Source organism: Equus quagga, chromosome 1, assembly GCF_021613505.1.
Source record: "Equus quagga isolate Etosha38 chromosome 1, UCLA_HA_Equagga_1.0, whole genome shotgun sequence".
Lineage (NCBI taxonomy): Eukaryota > Metazoa > Chordata > Mammalia > Perissodactyla > Equidae > Equus > Equus quagga.
The window spans coordinates 33641037-33666221 of NC_060267.1; the positions used below are offsets into that span (position 1 = coordinate 33641037).

General features: G+C 35.5%; 1 protein-coding gene across 2 annotated transcripts in view; it reads left to right on the forward strand.

Annotated features, from left to right (window-relative positions):
- Nucleotides 1–25185, forward strand: part of ITPR2 (inositol 1,4,5-trisphosphate receptor type 2) — a 467499-nt gene that overhangs the window by 322373 nt on the left and 119941 nt on the right. For both annotated transcript variants that reach the window (XM_046685544.1, XM_046685537.1), the window contains exons 43-45: nt 2423–2533; nt 6518–6613; nt 8052–8174. In XM_046685544.1, coding sequence (XP_046541500.1) covers nt 2423–2533; nt 6518–6613; nt 8052–8174 — 330 coding nt within the window. The remainder of the gene's footprint in view (nt 1–2422; nt 2534–6517; nt 6614–8051; nt 8175–25185) is intronic.

Consider the following 25185-nt stretch of genomic DNA (forward strand, 5'->3'; position numbering starts at 1 on the left):
GCAGTTCTTCATGCAAAACGTTCGTGACTAATTAGTAAAGGGATCAAATTGGTGAGCAAGCCAACCTTTGTGTACATGTAAAAGATCTTTCTGCTTGCTTTGCCACATATTTTTACTTTCCTAACAAAACATACAGAGACTGAATTATAGACTAGCAAATACTATGCCATATTTTAATTTAATTTCATTGTAAAAGAAAATTCCCATGAAAATGTTCCAGAGAGAAATCACACATCAAAAAGTAGAATATGTTTTTTCATCCTTGATCAGCTTTCATCTCTAGTGACTCTTTCTAGGATTTGTGGAATAAACTCCCTTGGCTTCTTTGGCTCCACTGCAGTGGGTAGTGTATATTATCTCCTTTATAGTCACAGTAAATTTATGAAATATGTATTATTGCTCCCATTTTACTGACCATATATTCTGACTCAGAGGTTGTGACATTCCAGAGTCTCAGAGTGACAGAATCAGTAAGTTGTGGAGCCATTCTTGAAACTCAGGACTTTTGATTAAGTCTAAATAGAGTGCTCTTTTGACTGTATTAGATTTTCTGGGGCAAAGTCTCAACTCTCTCTTGCAGAATGTATGTCTCTGATTCCGTTTTCTTGGATATCAAGGACACATTGTGAGAGTAGAAGAGAGAACACTCAAGCTAGTAAAGGGAAGGGAGCCACCCTGGAGTTTATTAGTAGACTCTTCACACATCTACTCAAGTGTTGTAGGTCTGCTGTCACAAGCTTGGGTCCACTCTGGAAGAAAAAGTTTTCAAATCACAAACATTTCTGGAGATAAATTTTAAAGAAAACTTTGAGACCAAATATCAATGCGTAACATAAAAAAGAAATTTAAAAAAGAAATTTGCTTTCCTATCGCGAATTATATAACATAAACACACATATGTATACACACATATATGCATAAAAATATGCATACACGTACATACACACATACATAAGAACATAGAATAAAAACACAATTACTGACAGAATAATTTGTTATGGGGCTACTTTCTCCCCCTCTGTAATGTGCATATGACATGGTAAAAGAATTTGTGAATTTTGCCCTTTATTTTCCTGGATTATATTTCAGTCTCCTAGGGCAATGATATACGAAAACCTAACTGTTGATTTAAAGCTAAGGAAAAATACACAAATTTAGAGATTTGGTTTTTTGTTGGTAAAAATATGTGTATCTATAATAGAAAACATGTGTTCCCTACTTTTGGTCTTAGAAGAGGATGAAATTGAGTTTTGAAAGTAACTTACTACATTAGGTAAGCACTAAAAGTAAAAACTAAAAATAAAATAACATGAACCCCACATTCTCTAAAAATCACTTACCCTGAACCGTATGCTCTGAAAATGTGTGGAAGGAAAGAAGGTTGGTTGCAAGCAGATTCCAGAAACGATCTGCAAATTGATTCCCTCTAAGTTTAGCAAACATTTTAACGATCAGGAAAACCTCGGCAAGTGTAGAAGATGGATGGAAAACACCTTTCCTTTGTGTTAGGGGGGTAAAAATGTCCTTGTATGGAGGGAGAAATGAAGCCCCTTCTGAAAAATAACAGTTATTTTAGAGTAACCTTGATTTGACTCTTTCCCATTTAACTCCCCTGGGTTTCAATTTTTCAACCCCTTGACACTGGGTGCTGCCTTGTAACATGGAGTTCCACAAATTCCTGGTTTTCAAGTTCTATAAAATAAAGTAAGTTCAGAGTCCTAGCACCATAGTCCCTAATCTTCAAAATACTGTTTCTCTCTCAAGATGTTTTATAAACTTTCCCCCAAGTAAATCTCTCTATAAATCACTCAAGTTTAAAGAATCTACTGAACTTTCCTCAACCACTGTCATTGACGGGACATCCGCAAAACACCAGGAGGTGTCTATATTCCCTGTCTGTTGCCACCCAGCAAGTGCAGCATCACTTTCACTCATTTAGCATTAAGTAGCAGCTAAATTAAAATGCTACATCAGTACCAATAAAGTTTGTTTAGCCAAAAAGATCACACTTCTTCTGTAAATGGGAATATTCTCTCAGCCAGGATAAATCATATCATAAAATCCTAAATTTAGAGAATTCCTCTATTGAAGGGCATATGAAAATTTATTGACTGAAAGAGAACTTAACCAGTGTTCTTTGAAATTCTATAAAAATGGTCCATTTTAAGAGACACCCATTACACACAGTGTATCTCTCAGTGTTCTGCATACAAAGCCATTTAATTAATACTAATCAGTTAGTAGTCAGACTCTATGCAAAAGAAGAAGTAAGACTTAAACCTTTGATTTAATCTCAAAGTAAAATTTTAATTATATTTTAAAGGTCAAAAAGCTAAGATAATTCTGTTATCTTATGTTAAATGATTTCTAGTGCTCTTCTGTTATAAATAGAATATTATTTTATAAACATTTTGTTTTCTAGACGTGTATTGCTACTCATGAATCTAATGGGATTGACATCATCATTGCTTTGATTCTAAATGACATAAATCCTCTTGGTAAATATCGAATGGACCTGGTGCTCCAACTAAAGGTAAAAGAAATCCACTATTCAGGGAGGAAAAGTGACATTCTCTATTTAAAATTCCCCTTCACAGCTGACTCTAAATCTTCAAGTAGCTCTTGTAAAAACCAAGATATTATCGTATTTTCAACTAATGAATTGACAGGGAGAGATAGTGAAAGCACAATGTACACTAAATTTCTCATAAAATGTCAAATAAACTTTGCGGTAATGTCAGTTGGAGAGTACTTTATTGGAAGTTCTTTTAAGTAGCCACTTTGTTTCACTACTTCTGGTTTTATTTTGTATTTTTCATTATATAGAGGAGCAAAAGGTGCTGAACATTCACTATACCGTATATTTTTAATTCTTCTTAACTACAGAATTCTATCTAGGAAATCACAAATATAATTTATAATTTATATATAAAATTATGTATATAAGTATACATATATAGATACAAAATTTTATATATAGTTATAAATATAATTTATAAGAGGAGAGCTGCATTTTAGTTTTATGGCTCTCTTTTTTCTAAAAGGTGTTTCTTTTTACATTAGGATCTTATTTTTTCCCCAAATACTATAAGCCATTTTCACATTCTTTTAAGAAGTTGTTTTAACTTAAGCCATTCACACACTTCTGAGCAGTTCCATTTATCAGAGCTCAGGAACACAATGGCATTTAAAAAATTTCTTCAATCTTTTGATCAAATGGCTATTGACAAATGAATATACACAAGAAACTATATAAATCCCCCAAACAAAGGCATAATACTCAATTGAGATGAATTATTAAAGCCCATATAATTGTGTTTAGTGTTAAACAGGTAAAAAAAATCATTGGTTAAATACAAATTTTCTGTAAAGACACATCTATCCAATATCATAGTGAATATAATTTAATTTCATATGGGTAAATTTATGGCTAAGAATAATAGGAATGATATTTTTGTAATTCTGTTTTTAATTATAGATTTATATATATAATGGAATGTATATATGTCCTGCTTATGAGAAGATTGTGCTAATGGCTCTTAATAAGCAATTGTTTCTTTTAATAGAAGAGATGAATTTGTATTTTTTCGCTGTTTTCATTTGCAATATGTATAAGCTTTGGGTCCTTCCATTCATAGATTAAAATGAAGGTGATCCTTGTGTAGATTGACCTTATGTCGTTTTCCTCATTAGCATCATGCTTCAGTTAGTGAAGACAGCCTAGGCCTTTGTGACAGAGAGCCTAATTTGAATTACTAGGAAAATTTTTATTTTATCTTAAATTCATCTTTAACCGTAATTTATAAAGAAACAACATATAGAAGCCTTGGCCTTTGACTTTTTAAATCCTTTATTACTCTAAAGACTTTATCTTTAAATCTCTTCCTTTTTTTTTTTTTGGTGAGGAAGATTGGCCCTGAGCTAACATCTGTTGCCAATCTTCCTCTTTTTGCTGAAGAAGATGGTTCCTGAGCTAACATCCATGCCAGTCTTCCTCTACTTTGTATATGGGACGCTGCCACAGCATGGCTTGATGAGCAGTGTATAGGTCCACATTCCAAACCTGTGAACCCTGGGCCACCAAAGTGGAGTGTAGGAACTTAACCGTTATACCACCAGGCTGACCCCTAAATCTCATTTTTAATTGCTATAACTTAATGAATGAAAATACGGAATGACTCATCAATTTAAAACAAGTGTAGGCATACAGATTATTTACAAATGCAGACCAATGTAAAAAAACTAAATGATGGGGTCTGACTTAACAGTACAAAGATATTCTTAGCTATTCAAATGAAAACACTCTTTTGAAAGAGCATCATTTAAAATTTCATTTATGTTACTAAGCACAATTTATGTATATCTTTTCAAAATATGAACGGATTTGACATTGAAATATTTAAATGTTTACTCAAAGAATGAGGTGAGCATACCTTTCTAAACAATCTTTCAGGCTTTGTACATAATGGCCAAATGAGAACAATGTTTCTACGACCAAATGATATATATTGGCGAATTTTAGGGGGCTTCCATGGCTAGGGTGCTTTTAATTATAAATTCTCTGTAACATTATAGAGATACCATATTAAAAATGTTGAGGTTTTATTTTGTATCACTCACCCCTAAATTTAATTGCTTAATCATTTATAATTTTAGGTATGCTTAACTCTGTATCCTGGTTTACTATACAATTGTATGAATTTTTTCATACACTTGTCTTGTCCTTTAACTTTTTAATTTATATTTCATTGCTGATCTTTGACTGTGAAGTGCTGAGTAGGTAGGTTTTTGTTTTGTTTTGTTTTAAGGACTCTAGCTTCCTTTGGAAGAAAATCCTCTGTTAACACTGAAACACGCGTTTGATTTCTTATATATAGGCTCTTGTAGTTTCAAATTGATTCAGATTTCAGTGGGTCATTTACAAGATTTCTATTCTTAAAAATAGTATGAAAATAAAATTGGTTAGAAAAAATACCATATTGTCAACAGCATTCTGAAATTGGATGTATTTTTAAGCTATTGTGTATTGGGCCTGCTGAGTGAGGTTCATTAGAGAATACAGTTAGTGTTGCCAAGGTTTTAGCTTTGAATTCTGTGGAGTCAGTTCAGATCACTGTAAGTATTTAAGCTCTGCACTAATTCTGGAGCCTTATTTTTTTAGGTGTGTTGTTTGCACAGATGCTAGTTATCAAAATGGATTTTAGGATTGGTACAAATCTGTAAAAATTGAAAAATGGAATAGAAACAAATAATACCACTTCCCCTGCAAAATACTAAAATCTTTTCAGGATGGATCAGTGACATTGGTATCATCATCATCATCATTGTTACTAATATTAGTCATTTAAAGATAGTCTTTAAGCTGTACTGCTGAAAGAAAAAATAGCTGAATAGAATTTGGTATTAAAACTGCTCAGTAAAATTAATTTGTACAACTCTAACAAAATTTGTGTGGTGAATGTCTACTCACACCAAACAACTGGTTCAATTTAAGTTTTCATCCTATAAGATGTTAATTTTGAGTCACTAAGAAGCATCTTAAAGCCATTTGAGTTGACTTCTTTTGTGCTCCTATCAAAGATGGTGTGTAGAGGTTGAGATTTTTTCTAAAAGAATATTACAAAACCGCTGTAGAAATATCTCCCAGGTAGTTTTTATCATCTTGCAATTTGCCGCAATTCTGGGGCAGCGCTGTTGAAAACACAGGGTACAGAAACATCTTTCCAGATGTTGAGAATGTTGTGCTTCCTGAAACACTGTGGTGCCTGTTTGGGATTATAAATTGACTGTATCAGAAACATTTTACCTATAGGTAAAAATGTTTGAGACAGTATAGTTATAAACCAAATTTGGAAGCATAAAAGACAACATAAACTATGGTCATTCTCTACTAACTAAGCAAAAATAGAAAATATTCTTCTGCAACCCAGCTGGTAAGCATGTTGCATATATATTGCCATATAGTGAGATTAATAAGCTATGAATAAATTTATATTTTATTTTTAACTCATGAATTTAGGAGTTTAAATATTAATTTTCACTAATAATTGCAGAAATTTACTTAAAATTTTGATTTGTTAATATGTATTAATGTTTTGTGTTAAAAAATTGTTAAATTCTTTAAGTTATATCCCATTTCTGTAAAATGTGTCATTGATACTGGTTCACCTTGCTGTCTTGTTAAAATGTCATCATAGAAATGCATGTTTAGGAAATAGTGAAGGAAAATATGATTACATTTTAATGCATTATGTATAAAGTCAATTTGTGTTTACAACACCTTTTAACCAATATTTAAAATATCCCTTATAATATATCACTGATTCGTTATTTTTATAGTGTAGTGACAAAGAAGTAAAAGATTCTATCTTAAAATGTTAATAAGCCAAATGAAATTAGTTTAAAGTTCTGTTTGATTAAAAAACACTTTCCTGGTAATCTCAATTAAAACAAATGTGGGGATCGTTAATCCATGAAATAGACTTCTCACGTGTGTTAATTCCATCTGTATCTCTAGAACAATGCCTCCAAGCTTTTGCTGGCCATTATGGAAAGCAGACACGACAGTGAGAATGCAGAAAGAATTCTTTTTAACATGAGACCCAGGGAACTGGTAAGAAAACTTTTGAAAACTGTGTTAATACTGTGTAACCTAAAAGGGTATACATGTCAGGAAAAAAGTCTAGTGACTTTCGCTACTCTACCAAGGTAGAATAGCACCTACATGACAAATACCTCGGAAGGCCCCTGATGGCAAAGCCTGTGTGATTTGGGTCCTTAGAACTTCATCCATTCTAAGCACTTTTCTTTACCAGATTGTCACCCTCTACTAAAGTGTCTGCAAATTCTTCTTGCCAGAAAAAAAGTTTACTTTAGTTCGTGAATTGGAATATATGAGGAAGATGTGTAAAAAATGTTTGTATCCCTCAAAAATTTTATTTCTGAAAAATAAAATAAAATCAATATCTTTTGTGCTTGTTCTTATTGGGTGAAATGTTGCACGATGCTTGGTCTGGAGGAAACGGTGTGGAGACTTGATGAGGACTCCACAGAGATCACTAGTGTGTCTTCCTATTGCAGAGGTTGTTTTCCTCCTCACTTGTGACATGGAAATTATGAAGTAATATTGGCATGCTTTCAAAGCACTGAGTTTCAAAAGCATTGAGAACATACTCAAACTGTATAACTCAGTTCCCCAAAGACTAAGTCCCACTCTTATGAGCACCATTGTTGGTGCTATGGGGAAATCCTATGGAAGGCACTCTTTTGTTCTCTCTTTAATAGTAAGGAATGGAATCGAGGACAGTAGATAAAGAGATAAGATGCAGTATGATTTAACATAGATTTAATGAGAGCCTAATATCTGCAAGGCAGTGGGCAAAGAGGGGCAAGACATTCCCTATCTTTATGGTTAAATGGAGCAATGAGTTATATATTCATTCAACGATACCACTATCCAGTAGCCCTCTGAAAATAGTCTTTCCTCTGTCTACAACACCTTTATCCCATCATCTACTTCCTCTTGTGACCCACCTTCAACATCTTGCGTGAGTTAGTGCCTCTGCCCCATGCTTGCTTCAGTTCCTCACATTTAGCCCTGCTGTAGGACTGTTGTGTTCGCCTCTTGACTTACTGACTCCCCCACTGGACAGTAAGTTCCCTGAGGGCAGATATTCTATTGTATCCACTGCTGGGTCCTCAGTGCAAAGGGCAGTGTCCAGTACCATATGTTCCTGTTAACTAGTGGACGCTTAATAAATAATGAATGTGTATCATGGTTCTAGAGTCTCCTAATTCATGGGAACTTTGGCACTGTCAACATTCAAACATCAAAGCAAAAATTTCCAAGGAAAACAGGGAATATTATAGAAAAATACTTCCATGTTCATTTAAATAAAGATGGTTTCCAAGGCCATTTTCATTTAGAGTTCTTTTATACTTTTCAAGTCTTAGAAAGTGTTCTAGTTTTTTATTATACTTCATAAACAATGTAAAATGTATATTGTTTGTGGCATTTCAAGGCTTGTTGTTGCTATTTGTGTTTTTGCTAGGTTGATGTGATGAAGAATGCCTATAACCAAGGATTGGAATGTGATCATGGGGACGATGAAGGTGGAGATGATGGTGTTTCCCCAAAAGATGTGGGACACAATATCTATATTCTGGCCCATCAGGTATCATATTTTACATCTTTATATTATTTTGCTAATCTTACCAATCATGTTTTGTGTCATGGTTTATCATCATATTTTCAAGTTCTGGTCCCTTCATTTGTTCAGCATTTGCCCATCTTGCTCTGGGCCAAAGAGAGGGAAAAGCTCCCAGGGTGCCTGATTCTGCCCCCAGGGCTATGCTAGGGGCTGATCCACAAGAAAACAGTACCTGGACCAGGAGGGAGGAGACAGTCCCATGTCAGAACCTAAGGAATAGGTAAACCGTGGAAACAAATGGAAGTCTTGAAGGAGAGAGGAAAAGAGGCTGCTGAGAGGAGTGTAAAGTAAAGGGGGACACTGAGGTCTAATCAGGACAACCTTGCAGATGACTTCCGGCCTCTTTGAATTGTCAGTTGGGATGCTTCCTGCAGAAGCCATAAAGTGGCAGCTTCTAATTGGTTTCCCTTGGAATTCCTCACAAATAAGAGGCTAAATTTTAAATTCTTTTGGAGGAACCATTTCCATTTTATAGTAACTTATGAAAACATGCTTCATAAGTGTTATTTGATAAATTTAATTTGATTAACATGAAGATCAACTTTAAATTTGCATCTTCTAGTGTAGGTTTGTTTAGAAGTTAAAAATTTTAAATGTACAAATGCCAATTTGATTTTGTCTGTAGTAATGCTCTCTTTTTTACAGAAAAACTTTGTAGACTTTCCCAATCTTTCCTTCTAGTAATTTTCTCCCATTAACAGTCTCTCCCTTTTCCTGCTTCCCTGTACATCTTATTAGTTAATTGAACAGACACTGATAGATGATTCTGAGTATATTTATTATATTTATTTTTGATTTTTTCCATTTTATTGAGATATAATTGGCATACAGCACTGAGTTTAAGGTGTTAAAAGGTTGCTCTTTTGACACTTCTTACCCTTCTCTGTCCTTTGTGTAACTGCCTAGTTTATGTAAACTTAAATATAATTTTTACAAAAAATTCAAGGAGTCAAATTCTAAAAGGTGTTTTTTAATTCAATTTATTTAAAGTAAAAAAACTCCTCAAAAACAATTCACATATTTCTCTCACCCCCAACCCCCTGCCTCTAGCAACCACCAATCCGTTCTCTGTATCTATGAGCTTGGTATGTGACATTTCCATTTTCATTTTTCTCCAAGTGTTTTTTGATTTCTTCTTTGCCCCATTGGTTGTTTAGTAGCATGTTGTTTAATCTTCACATATTTGTGAGTTTTCCAGTTTTCTTTGTGTAAGTAATTTCTGATTTCATATCATTGTGGTCAGAAAAGATGGTTGATATGCTTTCAGTCCTTTTAAATTTATTAAGACTTGTTCTGTGGCCTAACGTATGATTTATGTGGGAAGATGTTCCATGTGCACTTGAGGAGAATGTGTATTCTGTTGCTTTTGAATTAATGTTCTGTAAATATCTGTTAAGTACACCTGGTCTAGCATGTCATTTAAGGATGATGTTTCTTTATTGATTTTCTATCTTGGTGATCTATCCATTGATGTTAGGGGATGTATTAAAGTCACCTACTATTATTGTATTGCTCTGTTTTTCTCCCTTTAGGTCTGCTAATATTTGCTTTATATATGTAGGTGCTCCTATGTTGGGTGCATAAATATTTGCAAATGTTATATCCTCTTGTTGGCTTCTCTGCTTTATCATTATGTAACATCCTTCTTTGTCTCTTATTACATCTTTGTTTTAAAGTCTATTTTGTCTGATATAAGTATAGCTACTCCAGCTTTCTTTTGCTTTTCATTTTCTGGGAATATCTTTTTCCATCCCTTCACTTTCAGTTTGTGTGTGTCCTTGCATCTAAAGTGAGTCTCTTATAGGCAGCATGTCGATGGATCTTGTTTTTTATTCATTCAGCCACTCTGTATCTTTTGATGGGAGAATTTAATCCATTTACGTTTAAAGTAATTATTGATAGGTATATGATTATTGCCATTTTTTAAAAATTATTTTCTGGCAGTTTTTGTCATTTCTCTCTTCTTCTCTTGCTCTATTCCTTTGTGATTTGATGACTTTCTTTAGTCGTATGCTTATATTCCTTTATCTCTATTTTTTGTCTGTTTGCTATAGGTTTTTGCTTTGTGGTTACCATGAAGCTTATATATATCAACTTACATCTATAACATCTTAAATATGTTTTAAGTTGTTGACAACTTAAGTTGATCCCATTGTAACGCTCAACATTATTACTCTCACCTCTCCCACATTTTGTGTTTTTGATATCACATTTTACATCTTTTTTTATCTTGTTTATCCCTTAACTATTACTGTAATCATAGTTGTTTTTACTGCTTTTGTCTTTTTGCCTTCATACTAGCTTTAAGTGATTAATTCCCTACTTTACTGTATATTTACCTTTTTCGTGAAATTCTAAAAGATATTAACAAAAGAAGTTGCTGTTCTGTAATATAGTTGGATCATGGAGAAGATTTTTAGGTCTCTCATAGTATTGCAAAATTTACATATAGAACAGAAAAAGATAAGAGCACATGAGTTATACTTAGAAAGACAAAAGAATTTTAGGTATAGAGGAACTGAAAGCTAAGGCAAAGGACAAGTTGAAGGAAGTAGAACACAGAGATTTAGGATGTGGAAAAGATGAAGTGTTAGAGTAAAAGAGAAATCTGGTGACAGGAATTAAGTTGAACTAGAAAAAAAATGACTAGAGATTGAATGTGAGTGGAAAGAAAAAAATCACAGGCTGAGAATGAAAATCATATTGGCTACTAGAACTAGAATACAAAAATGTGGTGACACAGCATGTGTACATGGTCAAGGAGTTACTTCAGAAGCTGTACCGCTGTGGAAGGACAATATCAAAGAAGAGTAGGGAAGAGTGAGCAGTCATAAGTTTTAGAAGAAGGAAGTAGAGGAATACAGCCAGCCATATTTTCTTGACTGAAAGCTAGTTTTGCTCTGTCTGGAGAGGTTATTCCCTCTGCATGAGGGAGCAGCTATATGAACAAGACCAGCTAAGTCAGCCCTGGAACCAGTAGAGTGGTGGATGTTTGAACCAGACCACCTCATATCCATGAAGAAGACATTTAAAAGTGCAATCGCATATTACCAGTATAATATAAGTAACAATAAAAATGTCAAGGTCAAGAAAAGACTTGCTGTTAGGTCTGTTTAAAAGTAGAGAAGACAAATTTTAAAAACAGGCTAAGGTGGATGTTGCGAAAAATGGAGAATGAGGATAAAGAATGCAAGAGCTATTCATAGATCAAAAGATAATGATATAATTTATGAAAGAAGTTAAAAAGGAAGACAGCATAAAAGTCAGTGATTTTGATGGATTTGAGTTTACGAAAGTGCTTGGAGAGAACAGATTAGATTCGAAGATGATGGTGGAATTGTTCAAGGAGTAGGAATTCAGAAGTAGTAAAAAATTAACAAGGGGTTAAAAACAACTTACTGAAATGAGGAGATAAAACAATGGCTGTGAAAATGGCTTGAATGGATATATAGAGGTTTCTTAATTTCCCAAAATCAAAATGTTGGAAAAACAGTAGTTCACAGAGCCAGGATGGTGCAATACAGAGTTACATAAATAAAGCCAGACTTCAGGAAGAGAGAGAACGTCAGACTGAGTAAAGGGAAGAAGGAGATTCTGAATTGCTGTATACTTTAAGCCTTGTGATTAAATTCTAAGAGCATAGCTATGAAATGAGAGTTCGTGTGGGTGTCTTCTAGGCGCACAGAGGGGAAAGGGATGACAAAATATACGGAACAGTGTATGTAATTGGCAGTGTAGAGTTAAGCAACTGTCTGCTTATTTTCTTATAGTGATATGGGGGGGTTGTTACCTTGCCACTTTATAAATGTATTCTCTATCGAGTGACTCCTCCCATCAATGTTTCATGAAAAATTTAGTTTTTACTCACAGAAGAGAACCCACTATGCTCTTTTGATCTTTCCACAGTTGACTTCTATGGCTTTTGTTAGGCCAGGATATTATATTTGGTTTCTTGGGGGGCCAAACATGTTTGCTGAGTTCCTCATGAACCTGTTGTCCAGACAGCTCCCACACCAAGGCACAAATGCCAAAGAGCGCCGGGTGTGAGCTGTGCTTCAGAAGTAGCCATGTAGCTGTGCTTTAGGGGGTTGGTGGAGTCCAGATTTCACTGTTTTCATTGTGAATATGGAATCGTTTGGCTCTTGCATGCTGATGACCGTGCAAATTGGTTTCTGCCTTTGCACAGTTCAGTAATTCCAAAACCGAGGTTCAACTTCCTCCTTGTTTTACTATAATCATCTTTTGTGCAGACGGTTTATTTTGGTTCCCTCAGACTTTCAATTTTTGTTGTTACTCTTTTCATGGCAGTAAAGTAGTTCTGCTTTTAATGTCAAGACATCCCTTTTGCTCCTTCCTGTGGTTGGTGTTACAAGAAACAAATAATGCTTCTTGTAAGTGTCTTGTCTCATCTACATAAACTATAAATACATCAAAAAGGGAATTTCTTAAGTTCTAATACTATAGTGTCGTGCAGAGAATTTCCTTAAAATTCAGCTATGTGTCCTTTTTGACTTTCTGTCTTCCACATGATCTCCTCACACTTCTCTGCCTCCTCTTTCCACTCTAGTCTTGGTCTTTTATAGTCTGCTTTCTTCCTGTTGCTTCTCCTCTTTTTTCTTGTCTTTCTATAGTATAGTCACTGTCCACAATCTAGAACATTGTTCAATACTTTGGATATGTTTAACATGTATTAAGCCATATTGTTTCTCTGGTCCCATGGAGCAATTTCTGTTTTTCTGTCTGAAATCCTTTATTTTATTTTCTCCCTCAGCTTTATTAAGATATAATTGACACGTAACATTGCATAAGTTTAAGGTGTATGATGTGTTGATTTGATACATTTATATATTGCAAAGTGATTACCGCCGTAGCACTGGCCAGCACCCCCATCCAGTTGCATAATTATCACTTCTCTTTTGTGGTGAGAATATTTAAGATCTACTCTCTTGGCAACATTCTAGTATATGATACAGTGTTATTAGCTACAATCACCAGGCTGTACATTAGATCCCCAGAATTTGTTAATCTCGTAACTGGAAGTTTGTACAATTTGACTAATATCTCCCCATTTCCCCCACTTCCCAATCCCTGGTAACCACCACTCCACTCTTTATTTCTCTGAGTTTGACACGTTTAGATTACATATATAAGTGGTATCACACAGTATTTTTCTTTTTCTGTCTGACTTATTTCACATAACATAATGTCCTCCGGGTTCATCCAAGTTGTCACAAACAGCAGGATTTCCTTCTTTCTCACGGCCGAATATGATTCCAATATATATACACATCTATCTATATATAATGGAATATATATAGATAGATGTATATACACATACACACCACAACTTCTTTACCCATTCATCCATTGATGGAAAGTGAGATTGTTTCCATTTCTTGGCTATTGTGAATAATGCTGCAATGAACATGTGAGACTATTTTAATACCTACTAGAATTAAGTATATGGAGAAATGTTATATGCTTTGCAGGCTGGGGAGAAATATTAGATAGCAAGCCTGTGGAAAGCAAAAATAACTCCTGGCTCATCAGGCAAGAAAGGATGGATCACTTTAATTACCTATATGAAATTATTTTTAAGATATAGGCTTTAAAAATTTTCATGAGCATTTCCCCATGTCACTAAATAGTCTTTGAAAATGTAATTTTAATGTCTGCATAATTGTTCATCATTTGCATGCACCATAATTTGTTTAATTACTCCTTATTGTTAGACATTTAGGTTTCTAATGTTTTTGATATTATAAATTATGCTATATTAACATTCTCGTACGTTAATCTTTGTCTGCTACACTGATAATTTCCCTAGGATAAATTAGAAGAAATTTAATTACTAGGTTGCAGGGTAGTAAGTATGTTATAATTTTTGATGCATATTATAAAATTGTTTTTCACAGTGTGTGATGGATCTCATCTTACTCAATCCTAAAATTATTACCATCTTAAAAAAATCTTTGCCAAACTGATAGTATTTGGAACCACTCAATAAGTGTTTGTTGAATGAATTAATGAATTATAGATGAAAGGGGATCTCATTTTAATTCACATCTTTTTTTTAAAAAATTTATAATAAATATCACAGTAAAAATAAAACTGACAATGGCTAAAACTAAACATGCTAAGACTTGTTTCTGAATAAAAAATAATAGAGTTAAATCTTAGCAAATTGAAAATCTGCAAACTTTGGTAAGCCAGATGGACTTGGAAAAAATAAGTCCTGGAAAGGAAGCTTAATGGTTGAAGCTCTCGCTGGCAAAAAAAGAAAGAAAGATAGAAAAATTGATCAGTGAATCAAACCATTCTCACATCTTTTGGATTACTAATAAAATATACTATCTCTTAATATGTTATTTGGTGATTTTTATTTCTTCTTTGAATTACTTGAATATGTGTTTAGCCATTCTTATTGGGGTTCATTTTTTTCCTAGTGAATTTTAATTAAGGTTAATAAACCTTAGTCATGGTTAGTTATAACTACTTCTTCCTAATTCATTTGCTTTTTAATGTTTGTTTTCTTTTTCTTTTCTTTTTTTTTTTGAGGAAGATTTGCCCTGAGCTAACATCTGCCATCAATCTTCCTCTTTTTGCTGAGGAAGAGTGGCCCTGACCTAACATCCGTGCCCATCTTCCTCTACTTTAAATGTGGGATGCCTACCACAGCATGACTTGCCAAGCGGTGCCATGTCCGCCCTGGGGATCCGAACTGTCAAACCCCGGGCCGCCGAAGCAGAACGTGCGCACTTAACCGCTGCGCCACCAGGCCGGCTCTCTTTTTAATGTTTTAATAATAGTTTTCTTCCATCACCTTGAGATCTGTTAAACACTCACTAGATTTTCTTCTAGTGTATAATGAATTCAGTTCTTGTATTTAATTATATATAATCTTTCCTTGTCATAATGCAAGAATAATAAAAAGGTAAGTTCTTGTGCTATTTCGTCCCTAAAGACATAGTCCAAGACTTAGTAGTAACGGCAATCCATGAGGACAGGGTTTGTAGGAGTTACATGAGTGTGATCTAGAGCGTGGGTCACAGAGAGACCTTTAGTAGAAGAAATCAGAGCCAAAATCCAAACCACTTTCAGGGACAAAGAGGGCATGTGAATGAGTGATGTGGGGACAGGCGAGGCTGGGACCACCTGGTGATACTCTTTCAAAGAAGGCAGCCATTACTTACCTCTGCTGACTTTCCAGTTGGGATCACAGGCCCTGGATTTCCACTTCTTCCAGTATTTCAAAAGAATCCTGAATTTTGAAATTTCTTGAAAATGTGAAATTGCCTAATTTTTAAAAGTTGACAACTCATTCAAAATTTTTCAAAACAGTAAGTAGTGAAACAAAACTCATCAGCAAGTAGAATCCAGCCCATGAGCCATAGTTTTCCACTTGTGGAGTAAAGGATCCAAATTTCTCATTCATTTTTTATTCATTTGCATGGATTTTTTGAGTGCTTACTAGATGTCAGGCACTGTGCTAGATACTAGGAATACAGCAGTGAAGTGACCAACCAGAGATCAATGCTCAGGGCATTTCCATTCTGACAAGGAACAATGAAGAGCAGGCAAACCAGAGATAGCAGATAGTGAAGCAAGCTATGCAGTGAATGAGAGTAGGGTGTGATGATAGACAGTCATGAGGTACTGTTGTAGACTGGGTGATCAAGAGGATTTTCTCTGAGGAGATGAAGTTGAAGCTAGATCTAAGTGAAAAAGCAAAGCCAGCAGTATGAAGTTGGGGAGCTGTAAGGGAGCATCCCAAAGAGTAGCTTGAAAGTGGCAATGAGCTTGACATGTTTAGAGGAACAAAAGACTTGTGTAGCTGGACCCTCAACCAGCTATTAGCACTTGAATATTATAAGAATCAAATGCAAATTCACCTGAGGCTGACTTATTATAAGATAGTCATTCAAGAACATTTATTGGGAACCTCTTAGGTCGGGCATTGTTTCAGTTGCTAAGATGGAAAGACGAATAGAGATACCATCAAGAAGCTCACAATTAAGTGTGTGTAGAGGGAGAGAGAGACAGATAAATCATTATAATTTAGTGTGTTTTTGTTAAAATGAGGTATGTAGAAGATACACTTCCCTTAGGAGTCAGGAGAGGATTCATGGAAGAGATGACACTTGAACTGAATCTTGAAGGATAGAGGCATGGGGGAGAGCACTCCAGGTGGAGGCGACAACTTCCGCAAAAATACACCATAGATATTGTAGAGAAAGGAACTTCTTTTGGGAATATTGGTAGGAATCTTGTGTGGTATCTACTTATGTCTTTATATGAAATGAATAATAGTGATTTGAATGAAGTCAACATCTTTGATCACTGTAATGACCCTGATTGTAGGCTCTTAACAAATGTTGCATGAATGAACGAATGAATGAAAAATGAATGAATGACTAGGATGTGATATACTCTAAAGCTTTAGTATTTTATAATTTAAGTATTATAATAAAAACCTGAATAAAGGTATTTTTCTATTCTCATCATCATTGTCATGATCAAAGTTAATGAAAATTTTTCCCTGGAGTGTAAATTCCTTGTGCATAGACACACTTTTTTTCTGGTGCTATGCCAAGTACATACCTAGCATACAGTAGCTATTCAAGAAGAGTTTGGGGCAATAATTTCTTGCAAAAATGCATGCATGCTGATATTTTTATGTAATACAGGTACTATGTAAGATTAATAGAATCCTACAAAACTGAAATTAGCATTCTGGCAGTCAAGTATCTTATTCAACTGCTATGGACTTTCTTTGTAGTTTTGTAGATGACTCTGCGAATCATGTCAGCAGATGTGACATAGGTAGGGCCCTATGATATCTTCCCTCATGCCAGGCACTTTTGTTCATGATGCCACCTCTCCTCTGAACTAATAAAATATCTCCTCTCCTTAAAACTCCCTTTAGTATTACCTTAGTTCCGTTAAGATCCAAATTGAGACCTACTTACCCCATTTCCTAGGTAAGTTTTAACCAGCAATCATCTTTTCTTTCTTTTGAATTCTTAGATCTGTTATGTTCACCCCAAACTGCATAAATACTTTCATACTAGCTTATGTTGTATATTATTCTAGAATTTTACTTTATTTCATGTATTTAGATCTTAGCTTTTTAATTAGTAGTAGATTCACAAAATCTGGGCACCCATGAGGCCTCATTTTTAAAAAAAGAAACTTTCCATGAAGAAAAACGTCATGGGGAAAGAATGCTTGGGTCAAATAGATTTAAATCCTTTTATAGGCACTTTACATATCTTTCACGAAGCAACAAAGAATCTTAGATTACTGCCATTTATATGACCTCTCAAATTCATGGTTAATGACAGCAATAAAAAATGCCATCCAGGAAATGGATTGAAATTGGACTTCTAATTGTTATTTTGGTGTAAGGATCATGAAGCCAAGTTCAGTGGAAGCAATTATTTTTCTGCTTAACATTTGATGTTTGGTAGATGTGTATTTATTTCTGAGTGACGGAATTATTAGAGCATCAATCTGAATTCTAGCAACGTGGAAGCCCTTTGCCGTGTCTTGGCTCCTCCTTAGGTATGCTCTGACTGCAACTATATCCATGGAATTTAGAGTCTATTAAGAGGACTAGAGATATCAGGCAGGACTTCTTCTATATATATTTTTTCCATGCAAGAAAATGCATAGCATTTCTAGCATATTTTAGACCCTTGGGCTATTACCCTGTCACCAACCAAAGCCAATATCTCTTTCTTTCCTTTCAGGAGAGATAGAGAGGATGGTAGAAATGGCTATCATATTTCAAGGACTGGTATTCTTTATGTCATACTGAAAGAATTTGCTAGATGTCCTGATAAGTCCTCATTAATCTTTTTTTTTTCCTTAAAAATTCGATCTCGGCTGACATTGCTTGAGCTATGTTCATTTTAAGGGATATGCATATACATTACTCTAAATAGCTAAATTTTAGTTTGTACTAAAGTCATATGAAATGTGTATATACTCAGACTACCCAAAGAGTTTTCCTTAGAGACTTACACTGCTTACCTCTTTGCAGCTTCTATTTTCTTATGCTAATATGGAGTCATCAGGATTGCCTCATTTACTTTATTTGTAGGAACAGGAGGATGGGTTTGTAATTGGATACATAACTTCCATCTTTAATATCTTTGAAGGGTTTTAACTAGCTTACAATTGCTTCTTCTTTATTATTACTTGTGGTACAGAAAGTGGAAAACACAGCTGGGTGTTTCAGCTCACAGAGGCCCTCGTAGCTCAGTAATATGCTGGCAAGAATATTGTACAAACAGCTTACTATTATTCGCCCTTGCACCCTGTGTTATCTCCATTAGCTGATAGTGTCACTCAACTTTTCTGCCTTCAGCTTTCTCACCTATAAACATATGATGGCTATGCATGGCTATGTTCGCAGAGGAAACTTTCAGGGACTTATAAGGACACAAGAGAGTGCTTGGAGCGTGATGGCTCTTTTACTGAATTAGATTATGTTTTAAATAATGTAATGGAGTAACTAATCAGCTATTGGATATTGATTATTTATTTATACCTTATTTATGAAAGGAATTTGAGGTTGAATAAGAAATGCACTTGTATAATTAGACTGTTAGAATTCGAGATCAAAAGCCTTGAGAAGGAAAAGGAAATCTGAGTATGCTGAGGGTCTCAGCTAATATTCTTCCTGTTTATCAGTGGTAGCTCTGAGCTTCTTGGTAACTAAGAATGAAAAATAATCTGCAATACAATTAATACCTAAAGTATTCATTAATGACTAACTTTTTTCTGGTATTTAATTCTAAAAGGAATTTATACAATGGCATCGTACAGAACAGTGGACAATGTTTTCTAAACAGTTCTGCAGAACATGCTAGATTAAAAAACGCACATAGCTGTTTTTTTAGTCCTCAAGGGTAAATAATGATAAATTCATCACTTCTGAGATATAATCAAGAGTGAATATAAATAAACTTGAAGTGTGTGCGATACAACAGTCATTGTGAAAATAGATATGCAAGGTCACTTCAGTCTTTGATAATGTAGAAACTTTCCGATATGTGAACTTAGTTGAAAAAAAGTTTTCAATAACAAGAGGTTATCTTATTAAATCGCAGAAAATTGACTTATCCTAATTGCCCACCTATGTGAAAAACCTGCTCTTAGTCTTGGCAATAGATATGTAGAAATATAAGCAACTAAAGGAACTTTGCTTGAAAACTTAACATAATTGAAAGTTTTTAAAAGAAATAAGAAAACCAGGATCAGCTATTTTTCTCCCTGCCAAAAAGATATTTTTCTATGTTGCTGTCACAAAGCAGTTTGAGGTAATAAAATACATGATTATTAACTATTGTTACTTTGAACATTAATTATTCTATGTTTATTGGCAACTGAGGCAAAACAAGAAATACTTATGTTAGGTGATTCATATATAATGCCAAAAAAGCCCCATATTGATTGAGTGAAGTACAGATTTCTTTGTACTTAATTCTAAGGGGAATTTATTGAGGGAACTCTTGTGTAGTAATATTAATTATTGCTAGGTGACACAGGGTTAGATTAATAGGCTTTCCTTGCTAATATACTTTAGTAATAAAAAAGGCCAGTCAGACACCAGATTAAAAAGACTTAGCTGTATCAGTTGTCATGCATTCTCTGTAGTAAGAAAAGGTAAACAGAGTTTCAATAAAAATCTTATAATATAAAAGGTGACAATTTTCTACACAAACATTTCTGCATGTGCATCGGCATCTGCTTAGAGGCCGGTGCATCGAAAGTGCTCCATGAATATTAAGGCTCATCAGAATTACTTTCAGGACCTTCTCTGGCTAAATTCACTCTTAATTCCTTCTTAATTCAATGTGTATTTATGTGTCACTTACTATAATCCGGGTCTGTTCTCAGTGCCGAGGATAAAGCAGTGAGCAGACAGACGAAATCCCTCTCCTCAATGAGCTTACGTTCTCCCTCCTTGAGATCACATTGTTTATTCCTCCTGGGGCAGGTATTCTATAGCTGTCAATTGTGCCCTGGACAAGGAATGCACGGGTGTGAAAATGAGATATAGTCTTTACCGTCATGGAACTTACCATTTATCACAGGGAGACATAAAAGCAATCACAGCATGGTAAGTCCCATGGAAGACAGGGGGACCTGGGGTGCTCTGTGATCTCAGCTTAGGAATGTGCATGGGAAAGTGAGCATATGGCAGAGACAGAGAGGGGGAGAGAGAGAGCCAGAGGGAGAGTCAGAGCAACAGAGAGACATCAATTTTCCTCTATACTTGGTAATTCAGTCATTCACTCAGTGTTCAAGCATGCAAATCTGTGTCTCTAAAAACCCCCAAGCCCACTGGCTCATAACTTTGCTCCCTTTTATGGCAAAACTATTCAAAAATTGCTATCTCCAATTCCTCTCTTTCTCTTCTCTCTTATTAAATCCATTCCTGCAGGGCTTTCATCCTCACCATGCCACCAAAACAGCGAGATCACCAGTGGCCACCACCTTGCTAAATCTAATGGTTTGTCCTATTCCTCATCTTATGTGACCTGTTGCTAACATTTCCCACAGTTGGTCACTCTGTTCTTGAAATACTTTCTTTACTTAGCTTTCACACAGCACAATTTCCTGGTCTTGCAGCTTCCTTCCTGGCTCCTCCTTCTTAGTGTCCTTCACTCATTCCTGTTCCTCTCTCCCACTTCTATCAAAAGTCTTCTAGTCAGAGTGTTCTAGGACTCATCCCATGAATCTCTTGTCTTCCCAACTGACCCTCACTCCCCAGAAGATCTCCTTCAGTTCCATGACTTTAAACACCAGCTGTACCATAATAAATCTCAAATTTACATCTCAAGTGTCGGCGTCTCTTCTGAACACTAGACTGGTACATCCAATCCTTGTTTGAGATCTGCAGTTGAATGTCTTTTTAGGCATCGCACACTTTACATATTCATAATGGAACTCTTGATCTTCCTACAGTCTTTCCAGCTTTGATACAAACCCAGACACTGACTCCAGAACCTGAATTTCTTATTACTTGAACACAGGGCCAGGTTGATGCCTCTCCTGTGTGTTCTCATTGCACACTGTGCTTACTCTGATCACAGAACATCTATCACTGCATTATTGTGGGCTATTTAGTTGTTTGTCTCCTTCGCTAGACTCCAAATTCAGTAAAGACAGGAGTTATGTTTTATTCACGAATGTGTTGCCCAGTGCATAGTACTGTGTTTGATACAATAAATACTTTTTATTGATTGATTGAGTGCATAAATGAGTGACTATTTTTTTTTCTGCTTTATCTCCCCAAACCCCCCCTGTACACAGTTGTATATCTTAGTTGCACGTCCTTCTAGTTGTGGGATTAAATGAGTGACTATTACAGTCAACAAGTACTATATAGATGATGGGAGAGGAAATAGGTTAACATTGACTGGAGTTACTGTAGAGGGCTTTGTGGAGGGGCTAACATTTTAGACAAATCTTATATGCTGATAAGATTTAGATAAGCAGAGAAAAGAGAGGAAGGCATCTCCATCCTAGGGAAAGAATGAGCAAAGGTAGAGATACTATTCACTATGATATGTATGTGGAGGTTAGATGCTCTGGGACGTTACATCAAGGGATGGAGAAAGCAATGTTGTGCAAATATGAGAGGTAGCAATGGAGGGGCACATCTTATCAAATTGTGGAGTGCTTTAAGTACCGAAAAGTGATTCAGTAGAAATATTTATTGAAATATGACATAGCATAAATTTCTGCTAAACTATTCCTTAAGGTACTTAGTTCTTATGTATGTTGCCATAAAATTAATGAGACATTGACGATTTTGTAGAATGCTAAACACAATAATACAAAAACAAATGGCACGGAAGTCTGCTTTAGAGATATCCACCAACTCAAAAGCATTATTACCAGTCTTAAAAATATCTTTTAATGATTGAACTTCTATTCATGCACTAATTTATACCCTGACATTAGTAAGCAAGTATTTAAAGATAAATCAATTAAAAATGAACCCATGAGCAAAAATAATTAGTAAACGCATAAGCCAATATAAAAACACTTATGTTAATCAGTAAGTAATATTCTGGATATATGTGTTTGTGTGTGTGCTTGTTTGTATCTGCCTATGTTTATTGATTAACTTATTTTTCCAGCTCAAACATAAATGAAGAAATTTCAACTATAAAGTAAGGCTGACACTTTGTCCTGAAGACACATTGTAGAAGTATAAGATGGGTTGGGATGGCAGGACAGAGGGATCTAACTAAGATTCTTTTATTCAGTAGATCCAACTGTAGAATATTAAGGTTGTGTATGAAAATAGCATTTTTCTGATTTAATAGCTGAGAGACTCAGGTAGATGTGTGTTTTACTAGTAACGTGATGAGCTTGCTCAGCCTTTGTGTTTTGTGGCTGTTGGTGTATTTTGAGTTTCAGAATTATTTACAGAGGCATGGAAAAGTGGCAGACCACTGTGACAAAATAATGCTAGAAGATAACCTCTTGAACTAAAAAAGTGAACTTTCAGAAAGGGAAATAGTTATATCCTCGGCCAGACTAAAAAAGTTCCCCTTCTATGTCATAACCAAGTAGTTATGTGAAATTATACAGTAGGGGAAAGTTCTGGAAAGTCCCTTGCTGGGATTTACGTTATCAGTGAAATAAGATCAATTATAGGGATATGAAATTGTTTGGTTCAAAAGATCTCTTCTAGAAACCTATCTATGTTATCTATCTATCTATCTATCTGTCTATCTATCTATCTTATCTATCTATCTGTCTATCTATCTTTTTATCAGCTGTATGAGACCTGCAAATTATTTGCAAGTTTGTGTTAATTTTATAAGGGATTTGCAAACTTTTTGAAAAGGGCCACATAGTAAATATTTTAGGCTTTTCAGTTTATACCATCTGTGTTGCAAATACTCCACTCTGCCATTCTAGTGTAAAAACAGCCACAGACAATATGTAAACAAATGAGCATGCCTGTGTTAAAATGAAACTTTATTTTGAAAAACAGGTAGCCTGTCCGATTTGACCCACATGCCATAATTTGCCAAACCTGCTTTGGATGATTTTTATAATCTTCACAGTCAGAAAGTTTCCCGTGTTCCACATTTGAAATAACCCTATGAGGAACAATTGATAAGTCATTTATTTTTAAATATTTTTTATTTAATGTTTAATTGACTTTGTATATGGGTGTAACACGCACATACGTACACACAAACAGAGACATATGCTTAGAGTTTCTGACTGGATAAAAGAGAACACACTGGAGGTTCTTTCTTTCCATTGCTGTGATTCTGTGATTTCAGTATTCTGTGAACAGTGGAAGCCTGATCATAAATGAAAATTGATTAACTGAGTGACAGGGCAGGCATATGTTCATTCATTAGATTAGAGAATGAAAGAATCAAGTATGAAATAGGAGTATGAATGAGTCAAGTAGAGTAAAAGCAGAAGGGTGGGATGTGAAGGCAGAAGTAATTGGAATGAGATAGCTCTAGGGGTCGAGGTCAGAGGGCAAACTAAAGACATAGCTAGGGGAAAGGGTAGTTTGCTGCTTACATCTGATACTCAACTTGGGAAACCATTAGATATTAAAGTTGAGGTCAAAGCAGTGGTTCTCAAATTGTAGTGTGCATCAAATACCTGGACCCCATTCCCAGAGGTTGACTGAATAGGTCTGGGGTAGAGCCCCAAATTGCTTTTTACTGTACATCCTGGATATTTTTATTCAAGTTGTCCACAGGCCACGGTTTCAAAAAAGCTGCTCCAGACTTTTGCCCTCCTCAGCTTCCTTCCCTAATTGTCTGAGGGCCTGATCGCCTGACCCAGATACAGCCTCTTCTCATTTGCTTCCCTTCCTTCTCCTTTTGTGCTTTCTACCTTCCTGCCATCAAGCTAATCTGATTATCACGTAATTTTCATTTATGTTAGCCTCCTCTTTTCAGAAATTAAATGAATTAATATCTGCTGTTTATCAACAGGAAAATATCTTTTAAAAAATAGCTCACACCAAAACAAACAAAACGAAAACTGCCACTGTCTCCTCCCTGAGTATGTATTCCTTGGCTCCAAATGGCAGTGTGAAAATCCTGAGCCTCTCACTGCTTATATGTAAAGTCCCTAATGACCAAACAAGAAGAGAAGACCAGAACGGCTGGGGCACAAAGCAGAGAGGGCCAGAGATGAGGCCAAGCAAGTAGGCAGAGTCAGATCAGAAGGGCATGTAGATCTTGCCAAGGGTTTTGGCCTTTATCCCAGGAGCAATGAGAAGCCATCACCATAACCTAAGTCCAAGTACCACTTCATCTCTAGCTGATTTCATGACTGGGAATAGCATGAGGAGAGTAGGAAGGATGTGAGGGTCTTTTATAACTCCCAGGCATAGAGCTAGTGGTGGGGAGGTGATGGTGCATTTCACAAGACTGGAGATAGAGAAGGCTTGGGGGTGGAATAAGGAGAGAAGCTTGGTTCTAGATCTTTGGTATTTGAGGAACTTATGGGACAGTGAGTTGGAGATATCTAACATGCAGTTGATTAGATGTCCTTGCTTCTCAGAAAAGAGAGCCAGCCTTGGAACATGGATATACGGAGACTTTAGTATATAGATGGTATTCAAAATGGTGGATGTAGATGAGACTTCCCAGAAAAAGCAGTTGGAATGAGAGGAACAAAAGATCAAGAAAGGAACCCTGAATAATATCATACTTTAAAGGAAGGAAGGAGGCAAAACCTATAGAAATGGGTTGAGAATGAGAGGTCTGAGGCAATGGGTCATGAAAATGAGATAGAGACTCACCAAAAAGAATGAGACCAGTGGCCCCAAAGAATTCAATAAATAAGGTGCAGTCATAAACCCAACTCCAGGATATGGGACTTAGCAGATCACCAACAGTCTTACCAAGAGCAATCCATATTGAGTGGGGGGGACCCAAAACGGACAGCAGTGAAGAGAGAAGGC